Raw genomic sequence first — 18,479 nt, forward strand, 5'->3', positions numbered from 1 at the left:
TTGCTTCTTCTCCATTTTGACCCTTCAGGTTCAGGCCTGATTTTTCTGTCCCCAGAATTAAGGTGTTTAACTAGAGCCTTTAAGTTTGTGTTTTTTGTGTAATTTTTTTTGGGGGGGTAGTACTGGGGCTTGAACTCAGGGCCTTACCCTTTCTAAGCAGTCACTCTACCACTGAGCCACTCCACCAGCTTGTGTAGTTTTTAAATTAAAAGAGAAACTTATTTTCAATGTCATGGGCTATATTTCTTCAACACTGTTCTAGGTCTTTATAAATTATAGCCATATGAAATAGCTACTTGTGGCCAGGTGTGGTGGCTCACACCTGTAATCCTATCTACTTGGGAGAATTGTGGTTCCAGGCAAGTCTGGGCAAAAAGTTCTTCAGACCCCATCTCAACCAATAAAAAGCTAGGTGTGGTGGCACTTGTCTATCATCCCAGTACTGTGGGAAGTGCAGCTAGGAGGATCATGGTGCAGTCTGGCCTGGCATAAATATGAGGCACTGTTTCAAAAATAACTAAAGCAAAAAGGGCTGGAGGCATGACTCAAGTGGTGGAGGGCCTGACTAGCAAACCCAAGGCCTTGAGTTCAAATCTCACGAAGAAGAAAGGAAGGGAGGAAGGAAAACAAAATATCACTTGGTCATAGTCGCCAATTACCAAGACTTAACTCGTAGCTAAAATCCTTTTCGTATTTGCAAATTCCTAAATTTTACAATTCTATGTTAAAATCATGTTTTTGGAGAAAGATGATACAATTTTGTTTATAAGAGTTCCCACTGTAATAAAAAATTTTAAATATCTCTGTAACATTTAGTATAACAAAGAAAAAAAAATACTAGGTTAGCATCCTAACTTGCTAATGAAAATAAACCAAATATTTGGCATTTTGGGGTGAACATGAAATTTTCTGAAATCTCTCAAATCCCTATTTTTAATTAATTGCCCCTTCATTGAGAAATCATCTACATGTAAAATGTCAGTATCTACTGTTACATATATATCAGTGGGATAACTTGGGGTAAAACCATTTTAACTTATTAAAATCTTTTTTGCACTAATGTTGAAAAATATAGTCATTTGAAAAATTTCTAACAACTCACATATTTGGAAAATGTGATAGCAAATGGTGCCTAGGAATTTTGTCATTGAGGCAAGACTTTTTCTGAGTATAAAGCAGTATTGAAATTATGAGAGGTCATTTCATAATAGGATCTGTTAATTGTCAGGTAGCAAAGAGAAGCAGGGATACCTGGTCAGTGTTTATAAGGAACTGTTACTCTAGCAGTGCTCCAGTATTGTTGCAATGCTGGAGTAACCTCTCTTTTGGATGGCTACATTTTTGAATTTCGGTAGGGAGTGAAACAAAGCTACAAGTCACCTAATTTTATTACTCTTTCCCCCTCAAGGGATTAAAGACAATGTATGGTCTTTTCTTTTCCTTTTCTGTAGTATTGGGATTTGAACTCAGGGCTTTGTGCTTGTTAAGCAAGTACTCTACCACTTGAGCAAAGGCCCCAACCCTTTTTGCTTTAGCTATTTTTCTAGCAGGGTCTTGTACTTTTTGCCTGGCTTATCCTAGGACCATGATCTTCCTACCTATGCCTCCTGCATAGCTAGGAAAAAGTCATGCACCACTACCCCTGACTTGTTTGTTGAGATGAGATCCTGCTAACTTTTTGCCCTGCCTCACCTCAAACCATGATTCTCCCTATTTCTGCCTCCCAAGTAGCTGTGATTATAGAAAACATTAATGGCATATTATGCTGTTTGCTCACTTGAAACTTAGGCTGATTCATAAGCAGTTATTAAATCTTCAGCCTTCTCAGACTATCAGATGCTTGATACTGCACTTTACAGAATAAACATTTAGGGAGAAATCTCTGTTTTGAAGCTTTATAAAAGCCAATCAGAGAATGCCCAAGGCCCGTGATTAGGCCTTTTTGCTCTTGGTACCTTCAGTCCTTCAGGCATGGTATGTAGGAATTCTAGTTTGGATATCTTCACATATTGAGTACATGATGTTCCTGTGGGAGCTAGCTGCAGGTGTGTTTTCCCCTAAGAAGGAGCATTGCTCCTATAGAAGGCCTTCAGTGACACAATGTGCCATCCTTACTGAATCCTTTGTTTCAGTGTCTTGCAATCTTTCTATCACTAATTTAATAAGCCAGTGGTAGCCAGTCTTGGGTCTGCTCTTGTTTCTTTTCAAATTTCATTCCTTCTTGCTCCTTGTTGGCTTTGATATCGCTACATGAGCACCTCAGGTCCAGAGATTGTGCTTTATTTCCTTTGATAGGGCCTTATAAACACAACAACATATGTAATCAAGATGACACTCAATGGGGATTGGTAATTGCCTAGAAGTAAGTCCGTCTTTATTTGTATGGGGTGAAGTAGGATAATTAGGGAATAATTATGCTAGTAACAAATGGATAGTGTACAAGTAGAGAAAGAGGGTAGGCACACAACTCATTAAATTCACACCAAAGACTCAAAAGAGAAGCAAAAACAAGGTGAGTTGAGCAGAAAGCCTATACTAAGATGTTAGTAATAAAAGCAAGCAAATCAGCCATCCCAATGAATAGATTTTTTTTTAAAGGAAAGAAGACCACTGGTCTAACTATATGTATGTCAGCAACATAAAATTTAAAGCAGAATTTATCAGCGATAGTAGGAATTCTGAATTTACATGAACTTCATAGCCTCTAGATAAATAAAGCAAAATTGTCAGAATTATAAGAAATTATAGATAATCTTAGAAGGAAATTTTAGTATCAGCTGTCATTAATTGATGAGTTAGAAATAAATATTAGTAAGAACAGAGAAAATCTATACAATACAGTTAATCTCAGTTGAATACACATATATACACATACACACATATGCATCCTGAATTTAATAACTAAAAAAATACATGTAATTTTTAAAAGCACACAAAATATTTACAAAAATTGGTCAGTATGATCATTTGTCTCAGTAAATGTCCATGACTTGTACAGTTTTCGAAGGTGATAAATAACAAAAATACAACAAAAGGAAAATAAGAAATTCAAAACTGAACTTCAAGTAAACTACTTTGTCTAAAAGGATATCATATTGTGAATTAGAAAATATTTAGAATTGGGCCACAATAAAAACATTACATACCAAAAGCTCTAGAATGCAGCTGAAGTCTTTTTACTGCTTAAGGTATATAAGAAGAAAAAATGTTGATGTATGTGCCCTATTCAAAAACCTCGAGAAAGAATAGCAAAATAACATAGAATATAAAGAAAATGGTAAAACTAGAGGCTATGTGAATGTATTAGAAAGTGAATAATCAAAAGAAAGATAACCAGAAACCATTCTTTGTAAATAATAATAAGAATATAAAAACAGACAAGATTAATCAAGGAAACAATATTTGGGTGGAAAGGAACAGAACTACAAAACAATACAAAATCTTAAAATAATTGTGTATAATTTTTTTTTTCATTTTTCTTTTATTATTCATATGTGCATACAAGGATTGGTTCATTTCTCCCCACTGCCCCCACCCCCTCCCATACCACCCATTCCGCCCCCTCCCTCTCCCCCCCCCAATACTCAGCAGAAACTATTTTGCCCTTATTTCTAATTTTGTTGTAGAGAGAGTACAAGCAATAATAGGAAGGAACAAGGGCCCTTGCTGGTTGAGATAAGGATAGCTATACAGGGCATTGACTCACATTGATTTCCTGCGCGTAGGTGTTACCTTCTAGGTTAATTCTTTTTGATCTAACCTTTTCTCTAGTACCTGTTCCCCTTTTCCTATTGGCCACAGTTGCTTTAAGGTATCTGCTTTAGCTTCTCTGCGTTAAGGGCAACAAATGCTAGCCAGTTTTTTAGGTGTCTTACCTATCCTCATCCCTCCCTTGTGTGCTCTCGCTTTTATCATGTGCTCATAGTCCAATCCCCTTGTTGTGTTTGCCCTTGATCTAATGTCCACATATGAGGGAGAACATACGATTTTTGGTTTTTTGAGCCAGGCTAACCTCACTCAGAATGATGTTCTCCAATTCCATCCATTTACCAGCGAATGATAACATTTCGTTCTTCTTCATGGCTGCATAAAATTCCATTGTGTATAGATACCACATTTTCTTAATCCATTCGTCAGTGGTGGGACATCTTGGCTGTTTCCATAACTTGGCAATTGTGAATAGTGCCGCAATAAACATGGATGTGCAGGTGCCTCTGGAGTAACAGTCTTTTGGGTATATCCCCAAGAGTGGTATTGCTGGATCAAATGGTAGATCGATGTCCAGCTTTTTAAGTAGCCTCCAAATTTTTTTCCAGAGTGGTTGTACTAGTCTACATTCCCACCAACAGTGTAAGAGGGTTCCTTTTTCCCCGCATCCTCACCAACACCTATTGTTGGTGGTGTTGCTGATGATGGCTATTCTAACAGGGGTGAGGTGGAATCTTAGCGTGGTTTTAATTTGCATTTCCTTTATTGCTAGAGATGGTGAGCATTTTTTCATGTGTTTTCTGGCCATTTGAATTTCTTCTTTTGAGAAAGTTCTATTTAGTTCACATGCCCATTTCTTTATTGGTTCATTAGTTTTGGGAGAATTTAGTTTTTTAAGTTCCCTATACTGGTTATCAGTCCTTTGTCTGATGTATAGTTGGCAAATATTTTCTCCCACTCTGTGGGTGTTCTCTTCAGTTTAGAGACCATTTCTTTGGATGAACAGAAGCTTTTTAGTTTTATGAGGTCCCATTTATCTATGCTATCTCTTAGTTGCTGTGCTGCTGGGGTTTCATTGAGAAAGTTCTTACCTATACCTACTAACTCCAGAGTATTTCCTACTCTTTCTTGTATCAACTTAAGAGTTTGGGGTCTGATATTAAGATCCTTGATCCATTTTGAGTTAATCTTGGTATAGGGTGATATACATGGATCTAGTTTCAGTTTTTTGCAGACTGCTAACCAGTTTTCCCAGCAGTTTTTGTTGAAGAGGCTGCTATTTCTCCATCATATATTTTTAGCTCCTTTGTCAAAGATAAGTTGCTTATAGTTGTGTGGCTTCATATCTGGATCTTCTATTCTGTTCCACTGGTCTTCATGTCTGTTTTTGTGCCAGTACCATGCTGTTTTTATTGTTATTGCTTTGTAATATAGTTTGAAGTCAGGTATTGTGATACCTCCTGCATTGTTCTTTTGACTGAGTATTGCCTTGGCTATTCGTGGCCTCTTGTGTTTCCATATAAATTTAACAGTAGATTTTTTCAATCTCTTTAATGAATGTCATTGGAATTTTGATGGGAATTGCATTAAACATGTAGATTACTTTGGGGAGTATTGACATTTTTACTATGTTGATTCTACCAATCCATGAGCATGGGAGATCTCTCCACTTTCTATAGTCTTCCTCAGTCTCTTTCTTCAGAAGTGTATAGTTTTCCTTGTAGAGGTCTTTCACATCTTTTGTTAGGTTTACACCTAGGTATTTGATTTTTTTTGAGGCTATTGTAAATGGAATTGTTTTCATATATTCTTTTTCAGTTTGTTCATTATTAGTGTATAGAAATGCTAATGATTTTTCTATGTTGATTTTATATCCTGCTACCTTGCTATAGCTATTGATGATGTCTAGAAGCTTCTGAGTAGAGTTTTTTGGGTCTTTAAGGTATAGGATCATGTCATCTGCAAATAGGGATATTTTGACAGTTTCTTTACCTATTTGTATTCCTTTTATTCCTTCTTCTTGCCTAATTGCTCGGGCTAGGAATTCCAGTACTATGTTGAATAGGAGTGGAGATAGTGGGCATCCTTGTCTGGTTCCTGATTTTAGAGGGAATGGTTTTAATTTTTCTCCATTAAGTATAATGCTGGCTGTAGGTTTGTCATATATAGCTTTTATAATGTTGAAGGACTTTCCTTCTATTCCTAGTTTTCTTAGAGCTTTTATCATGAAATGATGTTGGATCTTATCAAAGGCTTTTTCTGCATCTATTGAGATGATCAAGTGGTTTTTGTCTTTGCTTCTGTTAATGTGGTTTATTACGTTTATTGATTTTCGTATGTTGAACCACCCCTGCATCCCTGGGATGAATTGTGTATAATTTGAAAAAGGCTAATTTCTAGCTTTACTGAACTTTCAAATAAAAAAGATACTTTATCTCTCTAACTTCTGTTATTTACCTTCTGTTACTTTAATTACAAGCAAGGTCAGTATGATAAAAATAAAATTAGAGATCGTCTCACAGATAAGCAAAAATCCTAAATAAAACATTAACAAAGGAAATCGAAGAATATTAGAAAAATGTACATCAGGACTAAGAGAAATTCATTCCAGGATGTAAAAAAACAAAAAACCACAACCATGATTAGAAAGGAATCAAACAGATCCCAGTTGAGGAACATTCTATAAAATACCTGATCAATACTGCTTAGAACTGTCAAAATCATCAAAAAGAAAGTCTGAGAAATTGTCAGAGCCAAGTGAACGCTATGGAGATATGACAACTTTTTGGCATGAGTAAGATCCTGGAAGAAAATAACAAAAATATTAGGTGTAAACCAAGGAAGTCTAATCCATATGTGGAAGACTGAAACTACATCCCTATCTCTCACCCTGTACCAAAATCAATTCAAAGTGGATCAAAGACCATAATATAAGGCCTGAAACTTTGAAACAACTACAAGAAGTAGCAGGAAATATACTGGAACATGTAAGCATAGACAATGACTTCCTAAATAAAATTCCAGTGGCTCAGCAATTAAGAGAAAAGATGAACAAATGGGAAGGCATCAAACTAAAAAGGTTCTGCTCAACAATCACTAGACTTAAGAGACCATCTACAGAATAGAAGAAAATCTTTGCCAGTTATTCATAATTGATAAGTGACCATTAACCAGAATCTACAGGGAACTCAAAAAACTCAGACCCAAAGAATCAACAACCCAATGAAGAAATAGCATATGAACTGCACGGGAAATTTTCAAAGGAAGAGGTACAAATGACCAGTAAATAAATGAAGAAGTGCTCAACTTCCCTGGCCATAAAAGAAATGCAAATCAAAACTATACTAAGATTTCATCTTACCCCAATTAGAAAAGCTATCTTCAAGAGCAAAAACAACAACAAATGTTGGTGAGAATGCGGGGAAACAGGAACCTTTAAACAATTCCCTGTTGTTGGAATGCAAATTAGCACACTCTTATAAAAAGCAGTATGGAGATTCCTTAAAAAAAACTAAGAATAGAACTGCCGTATGATCCAGTGATATGATCCTGGGCATATATACCTGAAGGAATGTTAAGCCGGGATACAACAGAGACACTTGCATACCTATGTTTATTGCAGCACTATTCACAATAGCCAGTCTATGAAAATAACCCAGATGTCCCACAACTGATTAATGGATTAAGAAAATGTGAGATATATAGTGGAGTTTTATTCAACCATACAGAAGCATGACGCCATGTGGTTTGAAGGTAAATGGATGCAATTGGATGGCATCATGTTAAGCAAAGTGAGCCAAGTTCAGAAAAAAGTCCATATGTTTTCTCTCATATGTGGAAAGTAGATCCAAAAAGTAAACATATACACAAAAACAAATATCGTATACACATTTATATGTAGAACATGTTTGTAATAGTGGAACTACTCTGTGGAACTTGGGGCAGGGAGTGATAGAGAAGGGAAAGGAAAAGAGAAAGAGTGTCAACAATATCAAAATATGTTACATCTGTGCAGGTAGAGGATATAACAATATGTACTGAAAACTGGTGAATAATAGGGGATAGGAGGGAAAGGGTAAGGGAGAGTAACAGACGGGTTTAAACTGACCAAAGTAAAGCATATTAACAGCTGGGATACATTGAGAAAACTCCATGAATATTGACTTTGGAATTAAAAAGACTGTAAAATAGGTACCTTGCAGGGTGTATTGGGGGGGAGCTACTTATGGGGGAGGAGGGTCAATGAAGATGAAGGTGAGGGAATATGGTTGATGAGGGGCTTTATATGCACATGAAATAGAGTGATGAACCCTCTTAAATTGCTTTAAGTGGGAGGGGAGGGGGTGATTGGGAGCAGGATGGTAGGGGCAATCTAATGTACAGCATAAGGCTATTCAGAATTGTCACAGTGAATCCCTCCTGTACAGTGAATATATGCTAATAAAAATGAAAACAAAAACCAAGGAAATCTAAAGTGTGCATTTTATAATAAGGTTTTTTTTCTTAACTTGTCTGAAGGTGACTGGCAATGGCTAAATTAAGTCATGCTGCTAATTTACCTCCAAAGGTTTATTTACCACGCCAGAAACATAATAAGATATTGATATTGAAATACCTCATACTAATGTCAGGTACTAAATAATAGAAAAACTAGGTGTGGAGTATTCGGGAACTCTATACTATCTTAGAAATTTTTTTATAAATCCACAACTGTTTTAAAAAATAATGCTTATTTCTTAAAAAGTAATTCAGGGCAAGTTGTCAAATAATAATTATTTAGATTAAACATAAAAATGATAAAATAAGAAAATGACTTTTAAACATAAACTAAAGAAATGGGTGATAAAGGCATTTAAAAATCCTAATAATGCATATGTAATTAAAGATAGTAGAGTGAACAGACACAAATAGCCCCATTTGTTCCCCCAAACCCTTCCTAAATCACATTAAAAGGACTTATAGTAAATAAAACATAAGGCCATAAGGACAAAAATGACAGTAGAAAGATAGCAGCAACCAACTTTTGGAAGCAGCAAAACAGGTGATAAATGGTAAATGAATTGACAGACTTAAGAACACTGAATCCTATCTCAGTAGTAGGGAAAGCCAAGAAGCAGTCTGACTAAAAATATAGGTTCTCTAAAAGGGTTAGACAGTTACCCATATGAGGACAGTTACCCATACTTCAGAAGTAGGAAGCAGTGGTGGGCTAAAAACAGGAAGATGGTAAGTCTTTTTAAAGAACTAGTCACATACCTTAGAGACCCAAAAAACTCTACTCAAAAGTTCCTAGACACCATCAACAGCTATAGCAAGGTAGCAGGATATAAAATCAGCATAGAAAAATCATTAGCATTTCTATACACTAGTAATGAACAAACTGAGAAAGAATATATGAAAACAATTCCATTTACAATAGCCTCAAAATAAAATCAAATACCTAGGTGTAAACTTAACAAAGGATGTGAATGACCTCTACAAGGAAAACTATAAACTTCTGAAGAAAGAGATTGAGGAAGACTGTAGAAAGTGGAGAGCTCTCCCATGCCCATGGATTGGTAGAATCAACATAGTAAAAATGGCTATACTCCCAAAAGCAATCTACATGTTTAATGCAATTCCCATCAAAATCCCAATGACATTCATCAAAGAGATTGAAAAATCTACCATTAAATTTATTAGGAAACACAAGAGACCACGAATAGCCAAGGCAATACTCAGCAAAAAGAACAACGCTGGAGGTATCACAAACCCAACTTCAAACTATATTACAAAGGAACAGCAATAAAAACAGCATGGTACTGACACAAAAACAGACATGAAGACCAGTGAAACAGAATAGAGGACCCAGATATAAAGCCACACAACTATAACCAACTTGTCTTTCACAAAGGCACTGATAATATACGATGGAGAAAAGACAGCCTCTTCAACAAAAACTGCTGGGAAAACTGGTTAGCAGTCTGCAAAAAACTGAAACTAGATCCATGTTTATCACCCTATACCAATATTAACTCAAAATGGATCAAGAATCTTAATATCAGACCCCAAACTCTAAAGTTGGTACAGGAAAGAGTAGGAAATACTTTTATACTAATAGGTATAGGCAAGGACTTTCTCAGTGGAACCCCAGCAGCACAGCAACTAAGAGATAGCATAGACAAATGGGACTTCATAAAACTAAAAAGCTTCTGCTCAACAAAAGAGATGGTCTCTAAACTGAAGAGACCATCCATAGAGTGCGAGAAAATATTTGCCAGCTACACATCAGACAAAGGACTGATAACCAGAATATATAGGGAACTCAAAAAACTAATTCTCCCAAAATTAATGAGCTAAACAACTTTCTCAAAAGAAGGAATTCAGATGGCCAAAACACATGAAAAAATGCTCACCATCTCTAGCTATTAAGGAAATGCAAATTAAAACCCCACTAAGATTCCACCTCACCCCTGTTAGAATAGCCATCATTAGCAACACCACTAACAACAGGTGTTGGCAAGGATGTGGGGAAAAAGGAACCCTTATACACGGCTGGTGGGAATACAAACTAGTAAAACCACTCTGGAAAAAAATTTGGAGGCTTCTTAAAAATCTAAACATAGATCTGCCATGGGATCCAGCAATACCACTCTTAGGGATATACCCAAAGGAATGCATCACAGGTTACTTCAAAAGCACTTGCACATCCATGTTTATTGCAGCACTATTCACAATAGCCAATTATGGAAACAGCCAAGATGCCCCACTATCGATGAATGGATCAAGAAAATGCGTTATTTATACACAATGGAATACTACTCAGCCATGAAGAAGAATGAAATCTTATCATTTGCAGGTAAATGGATAGGACTGGAGAACATCATCCTCAGCGAGGTTAGCCAGGCCCAGAAGACCAAAAATTGTATGTTCTCATTCATATGTGGACTTTAGATCATGGGCAAACACAACAAGGGGTCTGGACTTTTATCACACAATGAGGCGAGAGCACACAAGGGAGGTATGATGATAGGCAAGAAACCCAAAAAAAACAAGATAGCATTTGATGTCCTCAATGCAAAGGAACTAATGCAGAAACTTTAAAGCGACAGAGGCCAATAGGAGAAGGAGACCAGGAACTAGAGAAAAGGTTAGTTCGAGAAGAATTAATTTAGAATGTAACACATATGTACAGGAAAGCAATGCGAGTAAACTCCCTGTATAGCTATCCTTATCTCAACTAGCAAAACCCCTTGGTCCTTCCTATAATTGCTTAATAACTCTCTCTTCAACAAAATTAGAGATAAGGGCAAAATAGTTTCTGCCTAGTAGCGAGGGTGGGGGGCGGTGAAGGGAGAGGACAGGGAAAAGGGAAGGGATGAGGGGAAGGGGGGAGAAATGACCCAAACATTGTACGCAAGTATGAATAAAAGAAAAAAAAAGATTTAAAAAAGGAAAAAAGAAGAACTAGTCACAGCTGTATTACCTACAGGCTGTAGCTTTCATTCCAGAAGATGGAGAAAGTAAACTAGGGGGCTTCTGAGCTGGAGTCACCAATGCACAGCTTAGTGCAGAGATGCAGTCTTGAAAGAAAATAAATGAGCATTTACTTATTCTCTGAGTAGGAGAGAGTTTAGGGAGAATCTTTTCCCTGAAGTTTGAGTTCTACAAATAAAGCCCAATGTAAGACTGATGTGGCGGTGCACACTTATAATCCTAGCATTCAGGAGGCTGAAGCAGAGTATTGGGAGTTCAAAGCCAGGCTCAGATACATAGCAAGTTCAAGAGCCAGCCTGGGCTACATAGTGAGACTCTACCTAAAAAAAATGAAGAAAAAAACCCCAAAAACCCAAAATACTAATGTACTTCTATCTGAGGTTCTTCAAGAACATGGTGAAATTCACCAGAGCTCATGCCTGCTTGTGGACTAACTTCCATTCTTCCCTGAGCATTTGGAACTGTCAAGAAGGTCTTTGTATGAGCTGCGGGGTGTTGCTGAGTGGCACAACACTTTCTTAGCCTTTGTGAGGCCCTGGGTTTGATTCTTAGCACCTCAAATAAGAACAACAATAAGAGAAGGTCGTTGGAGAAATTAGTCTAATTAGTGAGGGAAGAAATCCAGACCAAAAGTGATTATTTAGAGATGTGAGTATAGGAATGGCATTTAAATCAATGTGGCAATAGTATATATAAGATTGAGAAAAGAAAGAAGAAAAGGGGAGTGGGGGGAAAGGAGAGGAACCCTGGGGCGGGGGGGTGGGGTGTCCTTCTGTTTTGCAGTATGAAAACAAACCAGCAAAAGAGGAAAACCAGGTAGGTGTCATACCTTGGGGTCAGATAAATTAAGCATTTCTGAAAGGAGTCTTGAATACATGAGTCAAATACTGCTGAGGACTGAAAACTGAGTGCTGTATTAAGCAACCTGGAGGCCTTTGGTGGCCTACTCAAACTTAAAGATGGTGAGCAAGTAGGTGTGCAGCTGTAGGGTCGGGGCAGGGAGTCAATTGGAGCCCATCAGGGCACGGAGCTGGTGCAAATGCCCAAGATTGGAGTGTGCTAGCAGTTCAAAGCACAAGTGTCTTTTTAATGGAAATGCTAGTAGAGAGGAGGGGATAAAACACAGGGGCTGAAGTTATGACACATAAGAACAGAGACCTAGCTTTGTACAAAATCTCTAGTGTTGGTGTTTGGAAAGCAGAATGAAAAATCTGAACTGCCATGGTTAGGAGAATATTCTTGGTCATGGAAAAAATTGTAGGCCCCCCCACAATTGTGAGAAAAGGACATAAGGAAGCAGTGTTAAATGCTGTGAGGCAGTCAGAAGAATGAAGTGAGATAATACAATGTGCAGTTAAAATATTTGCTGCTACTAATTATTATATACATACTATAAGATAAATACTATTTGTCATAATGAAGCATTCTTTAAGTGGCACTTTGATATTTTTAGCTCCTTTTCTGTTCTGTTTAACGTGTTAGGAAGCATGAGAGCAGATCAAGTTAGACTTCTCTATCTTTTAGCCATCCTCAAACAGCAGGCATCCAAAGAACAAAATTCCATAGGTTCAGTGGAACTTATCCATATTTTCCATCCAAAATTAGATGTGCATATGCATCATTGGATTCTTCTTTACCTGTTTGCTTAAGTGTATGAAACTTTTCACTTCATAGTTAAATGTGTATTAAAAAAGAGGCACTTGTGCTTTGAACTGCTAGCATACTCTCATCTCAGGGCATTTGCACCAGCTCTGTGCCGTGATGGGCATTGATTGACTCTCTCTGACACAGTTGCACAGCCACTTGCTCACCATCTTCAAGTTTGGTTCACATGACTGCGTGCTTGATATCTTTACTCATTAGAGAAATGAAATGAAACCTCAGCAAGATACTGCTCCATACCTACTAGAATGGCTAAAATGTTTTAAACTGACATTATGAAGTCCTGGCGAGGATGTCGAAAAAGTGACTCTCTTGTACTTCACTCATGGAGGTGTTCACTGTACTACCTTGCTTGTGGAAATGCCATTTTAGAAAATGGTCTTACAGTTCTTTCTCTTCTTCAGGTTAACCTGGGTTAAACATGCACTTACAATGTGATTCAGGAATCTCATTCTTAGGTATTTACCAAAAAGAAATATAAATATATGCTCACACAAAAACTTGTACATGAATGTTCCTGGCAGCTTTATTCAGTCTCCCAAAAATAGGAACCGATCTTAAATGTCCTTTAACAGATGAATGGATGAACTATGATTCCTCAAAAAGTGAAATATTCACCAGCAGTCAGAAGGAACAGACTACTGATACAAAACCTTGTGGATGAATCTCAAACGTATTATGCTAAGTGAAAGAAACCAGACGGACAGGCTACTCACTAGGATTTGATTTATATGACATTCTGGAAGAGGCAAAACCAAAGGAACAGAAAACAAAACAGTGATTATGAGAGGCTCAGAATAAAAGGAGGGGACTGATCATAAAGGGGCACTTTTTTGATTGATGGGTCTGTTACCTATTTTAACTATGGGGGCAGTTTGTAGTAACTTACATACCTGTCTACATTCTCTAAACCTAAGAGGGATGCAAATTTCTTATATGCAGATTCTATCCTTAATAAACCTGATTTAACAACCATAAAAACCAACACCAGTGTCTCTCCAGTACTGAGACCATTCCTGACCACCTATTTCCATAGCACCCATCCTCCTTAAAGTCTCCCTCATCCCCTTCCCTCCTTTCCCCCCACACCAGGTTCCCTTCCCTGCTTTATAAAACCCTTCACAGGATAGCCCAGAAATGATATTTCATCTCTTGTTGCCTTTTGAGTTCGAAGAATCAAAATCATTTGATCATTGATTCTGCTTTTCCATCCTTTCAAATTCTCAGCCATTTCACATCTTTCATCTTGATTTTTTTTTCTTTTATTATTCATATGTGCATACAAGGCTTGGGTCATTTCTCCCCCCTGCCCCCACCCCCTCCCTTACCACCCATTCCACCCCCTCCCTCTCCCCCCCACCCCCTCAATACCCAGCAGAAACTATTTTGCCCTTATTTCTAATTTTGTTGTAGAGAGAGTATAAGCAATAATAGGAAGGAACAAGGGTTTTTGCTGGTTGAGATAAGGATAGCTATACAGGGCATTGACTCACATTGATTTCCTGTGTGTGTGTGTTACCTTCTAGGTTAATTCTTTTTGATCTAACCTTTTCTCTAGTTCCTGGTCCCCTTTTCCTATTGGCCTCAGTTGCTTTTAAGGTATCTGCTTTAGCTTCTCTGCGTTAAGGGCAACAAATGCTAGCTAATTTTTCAGGTGTCTTACCTATCCTCACCCCTCCCTTGTGTGCTCTCACTTTTATCATGTGTTCAAAGTCCAATTCCATTGTTGTGTTTGCCCTTGATCTAATGTCCACATATGAGGGAGAACATACGAGTTTTGGTCTTTGGGCCAGGCTAACCTCACTCAGAATGATGTTCTCCAATTTCATCCATTTACCAGCGAATGATAACATTTCGCTCTTCTTCATGGCTACATAAAATTCCATTGTGTATAGATACCACATTTTCTTAATCCATTCGTCAGTGGTGGGGCATCTTGGCTGTTTCTATAACTTGGCTGTTGTGAATAGTGCCGCAATAAACATGGGTGTGCAGGTGCCTCTGGAGTAACCTGTGTCACAGTCTTTTGGGTATATCCCCAAGAGTGGTATTGCTGGATCAAATGGTAGATCGATGTCTAGCTTTTTAAGTAGCCTCCAAATTTTTTTCCAGAGTGGTTGTACTAGTTTACATTCCCACAAACAGTGTAAGAGGGTTCCTTTTTCCCCGCATCCTCGCCAACACCTGTTGTTGGTGGTGTTGCTGATGATGGCTATTCTAACGGGTGAGGTGGAATCTTAGCGTGGTTTTAATTTGCATTTCCTTTATTGCTAGAGATGGTGAGCATTTTTTCATGTGATTTTTGGCCATTTGAATTTCTTCTTTTGAGAAAGTTCTGTTTAGTTCACTTGCCCATTTCTTTATTGGTTCATTAGTTTTGGGAGAATTTAGTTTTTTAAGTTCCCTATACTGGTTATCAGTCCTTTGTCTGATGTATAGTTGGCAAATATTTTCTCCCATTCTGTAGGTGTTCTCTTCAGTTTAGAGACCATTTCTTTTGGTGAACAGAAGCTTTTTAGCTTTATGAGGTCCCATTTATCTATGCTATCTCTTAGTTGCTGTGCTGCTGGGGTTTCGTTGAGAAAGTTCTTACCTATACCTACTAACTCCAGAGTATTTCCTACTCTTTCCTGTATCAACTTTAGAGTTTGTGGTCTGATATTAAGATCCTTGATCCATTTTGAGTTCATCTTGATTACTTCACTGAGAATTCATAAATTTTAAGAATAGGTGAATTGTACTAAGGAAAACTGATGATGATGACATCAGGATTGTGTTTACATGTCTAACTCGTATGCTTTTCTCTATAGATAGCAGTGAATGCCTTGCAGATGACTGTAGTATAATTGCTGGAGGGAACCTCACTGGTTGGCACCCAGATTCTGCTGCTGTGTTATGGCGAAGGGTCTTGGGAATCCTTGGAGATGTGAATAATATCCAGTCACCTAAGATCCATGCCAAAGTTTTTGGCTATCTCTATGAACTCTGGTACAAACTGGCAAAGGTATCTTCTGCTATGTTGTCTTTTATTCTAGTCCAGTAAAATTGATTCATCATTTAATATAAAAACTATTGCAGTTACCTACTGAACATATTCTGTAACACAATTTAGGCAATTAGATGAAGTATATTTACTTATCAAAGAGTCAATCATAATGTTTATAATTTTAATATTTTATAAATTCATGAGTTATTTCATTTAGTGCAAAAGTATGTTAGTATAGGATATTAAAATAGAATATTAATTAGTTTTAGTTATTTTTATTAAAGTGATGTTGGGTTTATTATATAAATATTGAAAACTGTAGAAAGTATAAAAAATTTAAATCACCGTCTGATAGAAATAGCTTATATTAATGTATAGTGCTATTTCCATGGATAAAACATTTTTACAGAAGTAGAATCTTAGAGTTCATACAATTTTCATTCTGGCTTTTGTTTTGGGACTAAGCATATATTTTCCCTATGTTGTTAAATCTTTTTTTTCCAGAACATGATTCATGTTCATACATTTAAATCATTCCTTGTCATTTGGAGTTCAGGACCTCTCCAGGCATTCACATTCAAAGAAAAGCAGTACTTTACTTTTGTATTAGACCTATACCCACATACAGTAATCCAGGCACACAAAGGATAAGAGATCTCACAATAAAATAAAAACTTGTGAATATTATAAATTTTCTTACATAAATTTAATTGGAAGCAGCTACTTGGCTGCTATATTGTTGCAATATTATTGTGATAAGTGGAATGTTACCTTCCTTAAAATTCTCTTTGTGTATTAGATACGGGATAATCTAGCAATAAGCCTAGATAACCAGTCTTCTCCATCTCCTCCGCTCTTGATCCCACCACTCAGAATGTTTGCATCATGGCTATTTAAGGCAAGTGGATATGTGTTTATTCTTTTATTGCAATTTCCTTTTCCTTTCTGAAATTGAGTTTAAAAACTGTAATTGCCCAAGACTGCATGTTTTGAAGACAGGCTGGGTCTTACTAAAGCCACTGCATCCCATGTCTCCATAAACAACTCTTCTGGAAAACTGAGAAGTAAATGAAATGTTGAAATGATCTGCATCTGGACTTGATTTAATCTGGAAACATCATCTCCTTGGCAGGCAACGACACTCCCAAATGAATATAAGGAAGGCAAACTACAAGCCTACAGACTGATCTGTGCTATGATGACCAGACGCCAGGATGTTTTGCCAAACTCAGATTTCCTGGTGCATTTTTACCTTGTGATGCACTTGGGATTAACCAGCAAGGACCAGGTATTCTGTGACTCCTTTATCATGATTGCCCATTAATGTGAAATTGCATATCATGCTTTATAGGTATCAAGGTTTATGAAGAAACATCAGAAATATTTAATTTCTCAGTAATTTCAACTCTTTTACACACAGCAACCATAGTGGTCTTTCAAGAAAATATCAATCACATTTTATCACATCTCTTCTTCTTCCCCCAACTGACTTTGCATTATACCAACTAAGTTTGAAGTTTTATTCTATGGCCTATTTGATTCAGTCTTTGCCTGTGTTTTCAGCCTTCAGATACTATCTCAACCACTTCTTCTTTGGGTTCTGAATTAGACATTGTTTGAAGAAAGTGATTCTGATCAATTTAAAAATGTTTGAAAACCATTGTCTTAGTCATTGGATTCATAACCCATAAAATAAGGGTCTTGATAGCTCCTGATGTGGAATTATTTTATTATCTCCCAAAGCAATTCAAGTTTTTACTAAGTAGAAACAGGGACCCGCAAGCTATAGCTCCCTCTTTCTAGACCCTGGGTTAGGAGGTAGGTTATGGCTAGCCCCCTGGCCTTCTTCCCTTGGGAAAGGACCCTAGCACTTAGGACAGAAGTGGGGAAGGATGAAGTCAGGGGCATGTGGACTTTTGACTCGATGTGGGAATACCAAACAGGCGAATAATCAGATTGATTTGTACTTCACAGAGACTATTTTAGACTCCATTCTGGAGGATGCATTTGAAAATGTGATGGTAGAATATAGTAAGAATTTGGGCCTGCAGACAGAAATTAATTTAGGAAGTGGTTAAGCTAATACAGATTTAAAAAGTGGTAAGAACTAAGATGGTAGTATTGGAGATGGGAAGAACAGAACAGGAAAGGTTGAAGAAATTTTAAAACATTTCCTTTTTATCAGTTCTTCTTTAACAGACTAGAGTTATAGGGAATACTTCAGCATTTACCTCTTAAGTTGCTCATATTTATCAAAGAGGTGGTTATCCTTTCTGTATTTTTTGAATGCATAATGCAGGCATGTGAACATTTTTCATTTTTATTGGTGAGGAGGCATTACTGGGGTTTGAACTCAGGGATTGGTGCTTGCTAGGCAGGTGTTCTACCACTTGATCCACATTCAGTCATTTTTTGCTTTAGTTTACTTTTCAGGTAGGGTCTCAGACTTTTTCCCTAGGACCAACCTCACCCAAATCTTTCTCCTGCCTAGCTGGGATTATAGGCATGTACTAGCACATGCAGATTGTTTTTTGAGAAAGGATCTCATTAACTTTTGCCAGGGCTGGCCTCAAACTGTGAGTCCCCCCCATCTCTACCACCCATGTAGCTGAGGTTATAGGCATGTGCCATCATGCCTGTTCCAAAA

General features: G+C 37.3%; 1 protein-coding gene across 11 annotated transcripts in view; it reads left to right on the forward strand.

Moving 5' to 3' along the window:
* The window catches only part of Ralgapa2 (Ral GTPase activating protein catalytic subunit alpha 2), a 308,776-nt gene that overhangs the window by 127,069 nt on the left and 163,228 nt on the right, over positions 1–18,479 (forward strand). For all 11 annotated transcript variants that reach the window (XR_012448144.1, XM_074074234.1, XM_074074231.1 and 8 more), the window contains 3 exons: positions 15,657–15,850; positions 16,632–16,730; positions 16,965–17,120. Coding sequence is in view for 10 of the 11 variants with exons in the window: in XM_074074234.1 (XP_073930335.1) it covers positions 15,657–15,850; positions 16,632–16,730; positions 16,965–17,120 (449 nt within the window). In the remaining variant the exon portion in view is untranslated. The remainder of the gene's footprint in view (positions 1–15,656; positions 15,851–16,631; positions 16,731–16,964; positions 17,121–18,479) is intronic.

Source organism: Castor canadensis, chromosome 5, assembly GCF_047511655.1.
Source record: "Castor canadensis chromosome 5, mCasCan1.hap1v2, whole genome shotgun sequence".
Lineage (NCBI taxonomy): Eukaryota > Metazoa > Chordata > Mammalia > Rodentia > Castoridae > Castor > Castor canadensis.